Source organism: Pinus tabuliformis, chromosome 4_1 (genome assembly GCF_031772625.1).
Source record: "Pinus tabuliformis cultivar Carrire ecotype Pingquan chromosome 4_1, CPIR1, whole genome shotgun sequence".
Taxonomy (NCBI): Eukaryota; Viridiplantae; Streptophyta; class Pinopsida; order Pinales; family Pinaceae; genus Pinus; species Pinus tabuliformis.
In genome coordinates this window covers 826243371-826257199 of record NC_142303.1, presented here as the reverse complement: position 1 = coordinate 826257199, position 13829 = coordinate 826243371, and the positions used below count along the sequence as shown (strand labels likewise).

The following is a 13829-nucleotide window of genomic DNA, read 5'->3' as shown; positions in this document are numbered from 1 at the left end:
GAAAAGATATAAAACTCCCTAGTATAATCTGGGCTGATTAGAGTGGGAGCTTCCATGATAGCTTGTTTGATGGCTTCAAAGGAGCTTCTTGCACCATCTGTCCATTTTATTTCTGATCCTTTCTTCAGCATGGAAGTGATGTGCTTCACTAGCTCTGCGAAGTTTGGAATAAACCTCTTGACAAAGTTAATCTTACCCAGGAAAGATTGAATGTCCCTTTTTGACCTTGGGATGGACAATGTCTGAATGGCTTGAATTCTTGCTGGATCAATCTTCACACCTTCAGTAGAAACAATATGTCCCAGCAGTTTGCCTTCTTCTAGAGAAAACTGTGACTTCTTTGGGTTTATAGAAATTCCAAAACGTCTACACTTTAGAAACACCTTCTTCAAATGCTGCAAATGGTCCTTGTCGCTGTTAGAAAAGACTATTATGTCGTCAAAGTAAATAAGGACAAACTTGTCCTTCTCTCCCACAAAGGCTATGTCCATGGCCCTATGAAAAGTAGCCCCAACATTCATCAATTCGAAAGGCATCTTGGAGTACATGAAAGTGCCCCAAGGCATAGTGAAGGCAGTCTTTTCTTGATCTTCTGGATGTACATCAATTTGATTGTAACTTGAAAATCCATCTAGGAAAGACATGACTCTAGCCCCTGAAACTTTTTGCAGCAAGTGTTCCATCTTAGGCATGGGGTAGTTGTCCTTTTTAGAGAATTTGTTCAGATTCTTGAAGTCAACACAAAACCTGATTTCTCCATTCTTCTTTCTTACTACTACAAAGTTAGCTATCCACTTTGAATACCTTAGGGGAACTATGATCTTGGCATCCAGCAGCTTCTTGATTTCCTTTTCAATCAAAGGCAATAAGAGAGGGCTGATAGGTCTTAATTTCTGCTTAAAAGGGATGGTGTTCTTCTCTAGTGGAATCTTATGCTGAATGATGTTGGTGTCATAGGTCTTAAGATCACTGTATTCCCAAGCAAAAATATCAGCAAATTGTTTCATCAGGGTGCAATACTCGGAACTTTGGGCAGAAGACAAGTGAGTGGACAGATTTATGTACTTTGGATGGGCTGGACTCCCTACATTATGTTTATGAACAGCAGACTCATTTTCTTTTTTGGCAGGCTTATAAGGTACATCATTATGATCAAACAGCTTCTCTAAGGGCACCAATCCTTTGGGTATATGGTTACTAGGCAGCTAAACAATGTTGTCCTGACCAATCTCGTCCTTTAGCTTGGACTAGTTGCATTCTTCAATGGTTTCGTTTTCTTGGTCGATGTGCATTTCAGAAAATTCATCAACGACTTGTAAAAACCTATTAATTTCATCATCATCTTCAAAAACTTTCCAGTATTTGACATTGTCAGGCAGAGATGGTCTATATTTCACCTGAACTTCATAAGTCAATTTAGGAGGCAAAGGAGGAATAAATGTGCTAGCAAACACAGCAAGGGAATCAGCAAGTTGGTTCTTCATTCTCGGGATGTAAGAAATGCTGAAAATATTAAAAGAGTCCTTGAGCTTCCATACCTCATCTCTGTATGCTTTCAGCCTTGGATGCTTTGCTTGGAAAGTTTTGTTGACCTGCTGAATGATGAGGTCTACATCTCCAAACACCTTCAGACCTTTGATGGCCATTTAATAGCAGTGTTTAAGCCCAATATCAGGGCTTCGTACTCTGCTATGTTATTTGTGACCTGAAAAGTTAACTTGAAAGATAAATGAATGCATTATTGTGTGGGGGACACAAGGACTACACCTACCCCTACAGCTTCCTTAGAGCAAGCTTCATCAAAGAACATGTCCCAAATTTGTGGGCCTTATTCCTCTGTGATTTGGCAAATTGGTTTCTTAAACTGCATGGAGGCCGACTGGGATTCTTCAATCTGAAGAATATAGGCTCCAAAATCAGTGTCAACGGCATAGATGGGATGATTAGTGGGATTTCTTTCATCACTGATGATATAAGCCAACTGAGCTTCTCTGTATAATCTCCTATTCTCTCCTCCAAAAACTGGGACAATAGCATAAGACAGATCATTTTGCAAAGTTCCACCTAATCTCTTGATCCAACCTCTGGAGAGCAACATGCCAAACTTGGGGGGTACATCTGCTACCACAATATCCATCACCATGCTCTTCATGGGCAACTGAAACAAGGTGATGGCTAGGTCCTTGATTAATCCCAAACATTTCACTTTTCTAGAGTCAAAAGAAAACAGGTTATGATAAGACTTGGTAATGTCAAGACCCAACTCATCCATGACAGCCTTGGGCATTAGATTATGGCTGGTTCCTGTGTCCAGAAGGCAGTTGTGAAGGATTTTGTCATGAATAGTCAAAGATACATAGAATGATGGGGGAGTTGTCATCATAATTTTCAATCATTGGGCTGAGAACAACAACTGGTTTTTCGCCTTGCAGATTTACATAGTCAGTGGAGGCTTGGATGTCTTAAGGCTCAAGGGCCTCGAAGATAGATCTCTTGAAGGACTTATTCTTCACTAGTTCAATCAGAGGTATAGGTATGCTTAGCTTTTGAATTTCTGATTTAAAATTGAAAGGAGAAGGAGACTTGTCAAGGCCTCTTACTCGTGAGCTGGAGATTTGAGGATGATGGGATCAACTGCTGGTCGTTTCTGCTTTTTAGCTTGTTGTATTGCAGGGACAGCAGCTCTCTGAACAGGAGTTTCCTTGGCATTATTCATCTTCGACCTCAAATCATATCCGTGTTGATCATCAGTTTTCAGAACGGCTCCACCATCCCACTCTTGGCTGATGTGGTAATTGAATAATGACTTTTCATAGGCATTTGAGGTCAAAAAGGAAGCACTGCCTTTGTCTTCCAGACAATGGATCTCATCGTCTTCTTCAAACTACTCTTCTTCCATGACTACATTCTGGAAAGGGGTCTTCACCCTTTGGTCTTCATTGGCATCTTCGCTTCTTTGCAGAATCTGCCACTGCTCATTAGATCTTCTATATGGATTTGGATTTCTAGGAGCAAAGGTATTAGGAACTCTTCCTTTCCCAGGGTGCTGCTCAACTTTTAATTTGAAGATTTCAGAGGCTAATGACTCTATCATCTTGGTCATTTTATCTATCTTGGGATCTGAAGATGATGAAGATTCGCCCCTCTGTCTCCTTCTATCAACATTCCCCTTGAGCTTCTCTGCAGCCATGATGTTTGATTCTACTTCCAAAGTTGCATCCTGCATATCAGCCAAGGTAGCACATTGTCTCTCCCTCAACAATACACAGAAGTCAGAATCAAAGGCATTGGCATAGGTGAGTTTAGTAGAGGTAGTGGTGGGTTTTACTTCAGCTGGTATCTTGTTGTACATGCAGTTAAACCTCTTATTAAAATTAGACAACAACTCACCATTTTCCCTCTTTAAGTTCCCAAACTCGGTGTGTTAGTAGAGTAGATCCTTCTTATCCCTCCAATGATTTAGGAATGCATCATCTAAAACCTTAATATCTGCTATAGAACTTGGGGTCAGTTCTCTGAACCATTTTCTAGCCTCTCCATCTAGACTTTTGACAAAGACTCTCATCTATACATCTTCACTAATGTCCAGGTTGTCAGCGTAGCTATAGAATGATTCAAGATGTTCCTGAGTTGTAGCACCTTAAGTCCCAGTGAACTTAGGCCTATACTTCTGATATTCTCTAGTGGGCATGGCATTCAAAAGAGTGGGCAGTACTAGAGGTCCATACCTAGCAACTATGATTCTTTCCATTTTGGTAGGTGCTTGTGGTCCTACCATAGCTGTGGTGGCTACAAGGGTACTAGAAGTCTAAATAACAGAGGGTTGAGGAGTCACTGATAAGACTAAAGGAGTATGAGGGAAAGGAGGAGAGGCTTCCCTTGGGCTTACAACGAAAGGAAAACCTAAAGAATAAGGAGCTCTATGAATCTCTGAGATATTTTCTTCACTGCTAGTATTAGACACTATACTCTCAACATGTATTTGTTCTATTACAGGATTTTCTTGAAAAGATATAGAATATTGTTTACAACTACCTGGACTTGATGCTCCTTTGTGCAATGCCTTTCTTTCTTTGATGATTTTTTCAGGGTCAGGTACTAGGTCAGCTTGTGGCTTTTGAGGATTTCTCCGAGTATGCCTCACAAACTGAGCCAGAACTATGAAGTGGAGTCGCCAAGAGGTTCATCCTCCAGTAGAGTCGCCAGATAGATGATTACAACCGAAAAAGTGTCCAGAATTTGTCTATCATCAAAGTTGGATCTGTGTCGTCCCCCAGGGAAGCTGAGCTTCAGTCTCCTGTCCCTGGCAACAGTGCCAATTATGTTAGCACTCCAGGAAGCTCTCCTAGGTTGTAGCTCGGAGATGCTTGGAAACATATAAATCTTCAATGTCGTTCTCTGAACTATTGGAATGGATTGGGGTTTGGATCAAGTCAGATGACTGTTTCAACTCTGTTTTCACTCAAAACATGCATGAACACCCTCAGCTTGACAAGGCTTTCAACCACTAATGCTCAATAGTTTATAGATTCAATGGATAGATGGAAAATCCTGAATGTACCAGCAGATACATACATAAACACATATGAATGGCTAGCTATAGAAAGTAAATGAAGCTTACAAATCTAATTTATCAACGCAGAGATAAGATGACAGTTATCTGGCATTCGAAAAAAGAAAAAGAAAACATGAATAACCCATTCAAGTGCAAGCTTAGAACAGAGGGAAAGATGGTGATTGAACATATAACAGCAAAAGAAGCTTGTATTACTGGAATGAAGATGAGACGTTGAGAGGAGCAGAGTCTCCACAGTCTCCAAAAGTTGAACCCTTGATACTTCTAACTTTCAGCCATTTATAGGCTTTTTACAATGCTCTCGAGCTCTCTGAGGCTCGAGGTGTCTTAATCTATCCCCTCTGGCTTCTAACTGCTTGATGCCATGATTAGACAGACATGAGCCAGAGGTCTCTTTTTCTAACAACACAGTAACCAAATTCTGGTAATTTTGCCGCGCTGTCAGGTAGCTCGCTCGTGCCAGCGATGCTCCATGATCACTTCTGTTGGTTCGGCTGCATCGTGCTATGGCTTTTTCCCTTTTTCGGCTTTCTGTCTCCTGGTCCTCTGTCCGCTCAGACCCCTTTCTAAGCGTTAGCAATCATTGCTAAATGCTTCTAAGGATGGTGGCCACCTGTACTGTAACGGAATGGGTCTTCGGGCCTTTGAAATCCTTTCAAATACCAAAAACGATTGTTTTCTGTTTTACACAGAGAAACGCTGCAACACTGTGAAATTCCGCCAAAACTCTGTTCATTTCGGACTTCAAAAGTCCTTAAATACAGTATATTCCTCTATCGGGTCTGTCCTCATCACTATCGCAAGTCGCTTCGGCCTTGCTCCTTTGTATTTTAAAAATACGTTAAAAATCGTGAAAATTAGCTCCCTCCGGACTTCAAATATTATATATTTCCCTTCACGAACCCTTTCGGGTCCGGGTCTTATCGCATCAGCATTGTTTCTTTGTATTTCGTTAAATAACGAAATATGTGAAAATACATTAAAAAACGCCTTTCGACGGATCTCAAAATCTATGCAATAATGTTTATATAGCCATCGGGTCCGGCTAATCGCATCGCATACATGTATGGGTATAGGCCCCGCTCCATAATGTTTCTCTGATTGCGATATCGCGATGCGATTAGTCGCAATCGCATATCACGATAGCCCCGAGCCGTTGTAAGCGCTATGTTGTGGTTGCCGATTGCGATTTGCCAATCAGATCTGAACCGTTGATCGGCCAGATCTAATGGCTACTGTTCCTTCACTTGTTTATACTTCCGATACTCTGTTTTTCACTGTTTTTATGTGTTTTTGGCTTCCCGATAGCATTTCTCCACCATTCTAAGGGCTCTTCTCATGCAATTGTTTTGATCTTTGGCATGATTTTACGAAATTTTGAAGACTTAGAGAGCATATTTGGATCCATTTGGATCAGTGCCCGATGCAATTATAGATGCGAAAATAATATTTTTGAAGTCCAGCTTATCGCCAAAGCGGAGCAAGAGAAGATGTGGCCGTCGGAGCTAAAACAGGGGACCTTTCCGCTAAAAATAGCAGCACTGCACCTCGGGGCTAACAGATCCAATTAAATAATTAGGTCAAGTTTTTTATTTATTTGAAAAAATTATGCTATATTCTCAATTTGATTGTGCTATTTTCATATTGACATAGCAAAGTTAATAAATTGATGGGCTGAGATTGCACTTTTTATTTTTTTATTAGATAGTATTGTATTATCTCTTGAAAGGCTGATAATATTAGGATGTTGAATTCAAATGTACATGTATCTTTGAAATTATCACAATATAACAATCCTATCAACCTCTCTTTTTACAGTGTGGAAAGACTTTTAAGACAATTGCTAGTATATAAATATCTTCATAAATATCTGCAGAAAAATTAAGAAAGTATTCCAAGTATATTTTAGGTTTTTCTTTGCAAAAGGTCAATAACAAAGCTCTGGTTGGTAGACTAATCTGTCAGCTTATGTTGAACCATATAAATATCTTCAGAAAAGTTAAGATAGTATTCAACGAATATTTTAGATTTTTCGTTGCAAAAGCCCAAGTCAATACCAAAGCTCTGGTCGCTAGACTAATCTGTCTGCTTATGTTGAACAACTTATGATTCAACGCATCGCTCAGACTAATAAACTTGGATGAGAAAAATTGAGCCCAATGCCCAATTGACATTTCTGCAGAGTTATATGTATCCTCGAAGGCCAGTCGAGAGCTTCACCAAGGGCAGGCAGCCGGACTGGGCATTTCTGCAGAGTATACGTATACATATCTCGAAGGCCAGTCGAGAGCTTCACCAAGGGCAGGCAGCCGGACTATAGATTAACAAAATGAGTAAGCAAATCATTGATGAAATTCCTGGTGTAATTCGGATCTACAACGACGGTTCAATCGAGCGCCCCCTAAACGTTCTGACTACACCCGTGAATGCTTCTCAGGCGTTTGTGAATGGAGTGGCAACCAGAGATTTGGAGATCAATCCTCATACGGGCACCTGGGCTCGCATTTATTTGCTTGAAACCTCCAAAGAATGGAGCCAAGTGGAGAAATATCCCATCGTGCTCCATTTCCATGGTGGGGGGTTTTGTACAGGAAGTGCAGATGAGAGATCTTTAAACTTATTTCTCTCTCGGCTTGTGAAGCAGTGCAGGGTGATGTGTGTTTCAGTAAATTACAGGCTAGCGCCTGAACATCGTCTTCCTGCAGCATGTGAAGACGGGATAGAATCTCTTGAATGGCTCTACCGTCTGGCGCGCGGGGACTGGGAAGATCCGTGGCTGAGTACCTTTGGAGATTTCACGCAGTGTTTTCTGGTGGGAGACAGCGCTGGAGGAAACCTGGTGCACGAGGTGGCCATTCGTGCAGCACCTATCGAACGTTTACATCCCCTTAGGCTCTGCGGGGGCATCATGATACACCCGGGATTTGTGAGAGAGCAGAGGAGCAAATCCGAGATGGAGACTCCTCCAGACCTAGCGATGCTCAGCACTGAAATGGTGGACAAAATGTTCAGTCTTACAGTTCCAGAGGGTAGCACTAAAGACCATCCCGTCTCCAATCCAACGGGGCCCTTAGCCCCAAATCTCCAACATATGAAGCTCCCTCCTTTCCTGGTGGCGATAGCAGACCACGATCTACTCCGTGACACGCAGTTTGAGTATTGCGAAGCCATGAAGATTGCGGGTAAAAGTGTGGAGGTATTCAAATGTAAGAATGTGGGACATTGTTTTCACCTCAATACCATTGACGCCAACATCTCACAGCAGACACAAGATCTATTGGATGTCATACAGAATTTCATTAAGACTTGTTGTCAAGAGGTTTCCAAATAACCTTAACAACAAAAGCCTACTCCTCCGTGATGTTGTTTCGAGCGCTGGCAGAATTCTCATCCTTTTTATGTTTTCTGTTCTTTTCCATGTAGCAATTATATCCGTTAGATATGAATAATTTGACATCTATTAAATGTTATATTCAGATTTATCTGAATAATTTGTTAGGTCTATAAATCATGCTTTGTATGTCATACTCAACTCTGTCATGGTTTCTGGTTCCTTACTTTCATCCACATACCTTCTGGTAACTTTCTATTATTCCTTATATCTATCACAGTTTTCATTTATAAAGTTTGGATGCACTTATCACAGTTCAGCATGGGAAATGTTGCAATATAATTACATTTTCATGTGTTTGATAATTCATTTTGAACTATTTCTATTTTGTAAAGCAATATAAACAAGTCCATTGAAAGGCAATTGCATTTTCACCCATCATTCTATACTGTACTATCTTTTCAAAACTTTCCTTTGGTCTCTATACTTCCTTTAATGTAACACAGCAGGATCTGCAAGAAACAGCCCATTATCAGCATTGAGGGTTAGCTCAATTAGTTAGCTCTTAGTTTTTAAAGCACCTTTGTTATTGAGAGGTCACAGTTTCTATTCTCTCAACGCCCTCAGAGTCTGGCTCAGTGGTTAGAGCCAGCAGGAAGTGATCCCTTCAGGTGGATCTGCCTGGAACAAATATTCCTTCGATGTAGTGGTCAGCGATCTCCAGGGTCCTTGAACCATATAAAAAAAAAAAACAATAACCCATTATCACAAGAAATTTACAGGGGAGAATTTTTTTGCAGAGCAGAATCAAAGGATAAAACAATGAGAATTCATTAAGCCAATATTTCGAAAACAATATCCTTTCATAGGAAAAGAGTAGCTAATCCATTCCCTGTGTATCGTCAAATTTGAACTATTTACATTTTGTACAGCAATGTGAACGAGTCCATCTAAAGGCAGTTGCATGTTTACCCATGATTTTGTACTGTACCATCTTTTCAAAATATCCTTTTGGTCTCGTTACTTCCATTAATGTAATCCAATTGTATTTTCAATGGTCCATTATCACATGCAAAAAGTAGTCCCATCCCAAGAAATTTACAGGAATTTTATTTTTGCATGGCGGAATGAAAGGATAAAACCACGAGAATTCATTAAGCCAATATTTACAATCCAGCTCATTTGCAAAACGATATACTTCCATGGAAAAGAATAAGTAATTGCTACCAATTTAGGATTAGGTATGATCTTAACTAACAAGTTAATATTGAAATGTATGAGCGGCAGAAGCAACACAACATTCTGTTGTGTGCAGTTGTGATTTCAAAAGGACAAAGCGATATTCAATGCATTGTAATGTCTTAACCCCAATTGAGATATAGGAATTTCGTCAAACACTTTCTGGGCAGCCAATTAAGGTATAGGAATTTCGTCAAACCTTTTGTGGACAACCTCAAACAAAAACTAATTACTTCGTTTAAGCGTGTGCTTCACAAGGTATCCACACAGCCATTGAACCCATGATGGATACCATTTTAAAGTTCACAATCAACATAATGACCATACATTGTACCTTTCAGCAAAACTATATTTAATCAACAAATACTTAGGAAAAACCGAGGCAAACGGAAACAAACTTGGTTGAGGAATTGCTACAAAAATCTTGGTGGAGAAATTTCTATGAAAACGGGGTAATGCACTAAAATGAATTGAAACAAAAGTGCATTTAACCACCATTAAAACGGTTCCATTCACTTACAGCATGAATTCAGTACGCTGACAACAAAATAATGAGAAGGATTCTTTGATTCAGATGTTTTTACAAACACTTGGCATCATCCATGAAATTAATGAGAAACTATATTTAACCAACGTTACCAGTTAACTGATTTGCAAATCAACTTAAAATGAGGTCCGTGGGCATTTTTGGTCTCCTTTAAACATGCCAAACAGCTTGGTTAAAGCCCGTGCCTCAAACCCAAACAAATCCATTCTCCTTCTGAGATATATTTTCCAGCTGCCAAATACATAGAAAGCAAATGAAGAGAGTGTAGCTACACAGGCAATCACACAACCGAAACCAAATGGATTTTCATGACAAAAATTCTATTGAACTCTGTTATAGAAGGAACACTTCGTAAACAAAATTTAATCGTTCATACAAGCAATTTGTTTTGATTTGTTCCCATAAATTGATTTTTCCATTTACTTGGTTGAGGCATAAATGCAAACAATATGCGTACATACTCAGCATGTATGCGAGGAAGAAAAATGCGTAGTTAAACCGCATTCACAGTTTACGTCCTTGGGGTTAGGTTGGAATCAGGAGTCAGTAACATCAAACATAAAAGGCAAGCCGAGCAGAGATTATCTCTGATGTGCGTCCACGCAGGCGAAAATTGAAGTTTGCAGGGCTGAATTGAAGGGTTATTGAGTAACCAAATTCTAGTCGATTCCGGACAGAGGACGAACCAAACCTACAGGTTTGTTGTCGCGCTGAGTAAGATCCGAGCCTGGGAGAATTTGGAACGACAAAACCCTTACTGTGGAGGAGCGGGAAAAACTTTGCCGCCAAAACCCTAACCCAGAGGAAGGGAGGTCGTGTGGATTTGGATTACTCGTAACTCAGTGGTGCAGCAGATATTCAAAACCGTGTGGAACAAGCTACAAAGCAAAAAAGAACCGTAATCATCTGCGCGGATTTTGTCTTTGCCATAGTCTAACTAGTCCGAGGAATTGCTCCGAAAGTTATGGAAATTCTCGTTATATTGAGAGAAAATCCGTGCAGGATTTTTGTAAATCCAAGTTATAGTTGTTAAACTTCAAAATTTTAAGTGTTCTAGAGGTTTTTTATGGTGTTGAATTTATTTCCATCATCAAAAATACGATTCAAACACTATGTCTAGAAAAATTTTTGAAATTTTTTTGCTTAGATACCAGCCACTTTTTGCAGTCCGGGAAATTCGTTCGGTAGACGATTCCTTTGTCCTCATATTTTACAAAGTCGTAATCTAACAATTATGGTTTTTTGCCCTTTTGTCCTGAAAGTTATGGAAATTCCGGTCATATTTTGTCCTCATATTTTACAAAGCCATAGTCTAACAATTATGTTTTTTTGCCCTGAAAGTTATGGAAATTCCGGTCATATTTTGAAAAACTTCGATAGAGATTTTTGTGAATTCAAGTAAAAGTTGTCAAACACCTAATTTTAGGTGCCTTCTTAAAGGTTTTTGATGGCATTGAATTCATTTCCATTATCAAAAACATGATTCAAACACTGTGTCTATAAGATTTTTTGTATATTTTTGCCTGAATTCTAGTCAATTTTGGCCGTGCGGGCAATTCCTCTGCCTCCATAGACAACTCCTTTGCCAAATTGTAATTGGAAATTGTGATTTTTTTGTTGTTTGAAATGTGTTTTTGCTTGTATATATGAATTATGAATTTAGCACAATGAAAAATGTGTGATAATTTATAACTTAAATTTATGATTTCACAAAAAAGTTATTATATTAATTTTGATTAGAAAATATGGCAGTGTGGTGATTTAATTGTAAGAATATATATATATATATATATATATGCCTCTATAAGGATTTTTGAAAAATTTTTTGCCTAGTCACTTTTCACTGTGCCCGCCTCCATAGACAACTCCTTTGCCAAATTGTGATTTTTTTGTTGTTTGAAATGTGTTTTTGATTGTATATATGAATTATGAATTTAGCACAATGAAAAATGTGTGATAATTTATAACTTAAATTTATGATTTGACAAAAAAGTTATTATGTTAATTTTGATTAGAAAATATGGTTGTATGATATATATATATATATATATATATATATATAAGTCTAATTTATAGACAAAATGGTCTTTTTCACTATATGTTTTATGACCTGTAGCGATTTTTAAAAATTTGAGTTTAAGTTGTTTAATCCACATAATTGAAGTGCCCCAATGGGGTTTTTCAGGGTATTGTATTCATTTATGTATACAAAAATGCATTCTAAACAACAAAAAATCACATTCTTACTTGAAATTATTTTACCGAATTCTGGTGAAAAAATTTGTTTCGTATATAAGTTAGACTAAGCCCCCTCTTTATATATATATAACTTTTTTTTAAAACAAAAATGTAAATATATATTTTTGTTTCAATCAATATTTAAAATTTGAGTTTAAGTTGTTTAATCAACATAATTGAAGTGACACAATGGGGTTTTTCAAGGTATCTGAAGAAACATTGTTGAAAAAAGTAGGAATCCAAGAGATGCTTCAAAAGAGGCAAATCTAGTTGAATCAGGTCTATGTATGATCAATCAAATTTATCTATTTGTAATGTACATCAATACTATGAAGAATGATTGTTAGATTTTAGTGTTTCTCGTTACATGAGTCCATATAGAAATTGATTTTGTTCATATCAAGTTGTTGATGGTAGAACTGTTCTGGTTTCCGTTAAAATTGTTCACAAGCATCAAAATTAAAATGTTCAATAGTATTAACGAGCCTCATAATTGGCATCTTTTTACACATACCTTTTGGTAACTTTCTATTATTAGTCCCTGCGTCTGGCATAGCAGGGACTATAAGCGTTCAATACGGCGTTCACTGACAATTAAACATTTCTTTGACCAAACATTTTGCTTGCGTACAAATATTTAACCAAAGTTTTTGCTGGCAATTTGGCTGCACCAAAATTTTAAGCAAAGTTTTCAAATCGACCTCTTATTGGAAACTTCATGTTTCCCGAGGCAACTTTAGATATACAAAGCGTTTTTATCCAAAGTTCGGATTCCTAAATGCAGAGCATTTCTTCTTTGTCTATTTTGTGATATCCAAAGTAACTTTCGCTTCATGTATGCTGCCACTACCATTTTCTTTGTCTATTTTGTGATATCCAAAGTAACTTTCGCTTCATGTACGCTACCACTACCATTTTCTTGGATGCCACCTGCTCTTGTTGCCCTGAATTCTGTCACAACTCTTTGATGCCACATGTTCTCATTGTGTATTCATCCAGAGAGACTCGCTGGTAAAGGAGACAAACACAGGTAAAGGAGGCTATTGCAGGGAAATGAGACAGAAGACTATTGCAGGTAATTTCTACTTTCTTCGTGTGTGAGTTTTAGATTACCGGAGTTTTCTAATATTTAAAAGGCAGCGTTTTTTTCTACTGAGAAAGAGAGTTTTAGATTACCGGAGAGAAACATATGAACTGTAAACAATTACCTGATCAATGAATTTGCACTGAACATAGAAAGAGGAAATAGGAGATGCGTATTGCGTAGTGCAGTTGGGGAGAAGACGTTGAATATATAAACTAGAAGCTGTGCTGCTCGTAGCGGATGAAACAGTCAATTAGCTGAACTCGAGCGCCGATGGCGTTACCGCAAATGTTCCAGATGCGGCCCCCAAGGTTTTGAAGGCAGGCGGTGCAATCAGACTGAGAGATTACCTGATTGCAAACCCCACGCCCATAGGCGGTGGGTGAGCCTGCGCGCGATGCTTTGTAGTCGTCACTGCTGAAGGCAGTGTTTCCCTCTAGATCTACGAGGAGAGATCCGAGAGTACTATAAAAGGAACTTCCGCTTGGGATCTTCTGCGTATTACACGCAGACGATACGAAGTTTGTGTTGGGAGTGTTGTATCGATGCCTGGAAGACTGGAGGCCCAAACAATCTCGCCTCCTACCAAACCAATGCCAAGATTCAGTCCTCATAATCAATGAATTAACAAAGCACAATGGAAAAAGATTTGTCGCGGTGAATCGCTAAGATTACCACACGAGTACTACTAGGTCGGGATAAGCTGCTATTAATTCGATGTCTGTTATTGGACTGTAATTGATAGTGGACCAGAATTAGCATTCCAACCAGGATGAAGGCAAGACAAGTTGTCCTGCCACGGTGAATCGCTAAA

The 13829-nt window shown here is 38.8% G+C and overlaps 1 protein-coding gene across 1 annotated transcript; it reads left to right on the top strand.

Moving 5' to 3' along the window:
* The first annotated feature begins 6611 nt into the window (after positions 1-6611).
* Positions 6612-8221, top strand: LOC149178784 (putative carboxylesterase 17). The gene has a single exon (XM_089420432.1). It carries the CDS (start codon positions 6906-6908, stop codon positions 7905-7907), a length of 1002 nt encoding a protein of 333 aa, XP_089276558.1. The 5' UTR covers positions 6612-6905; the 3' UTR covers positions 7908-8221.
* The last annotated feature ends 5608 nt before the right edge of the window (positions 8222-13829 follow it).

Excerpts from the sequence above, each read along its gene's own strand:
- LOC149178784 (XM_089420432.1), top strand. The coding sequence starts at position 6,906 with ATGAGTAAGCAAATCATTGATGAAATTCCTGGTGTAATTCGGATCTAC.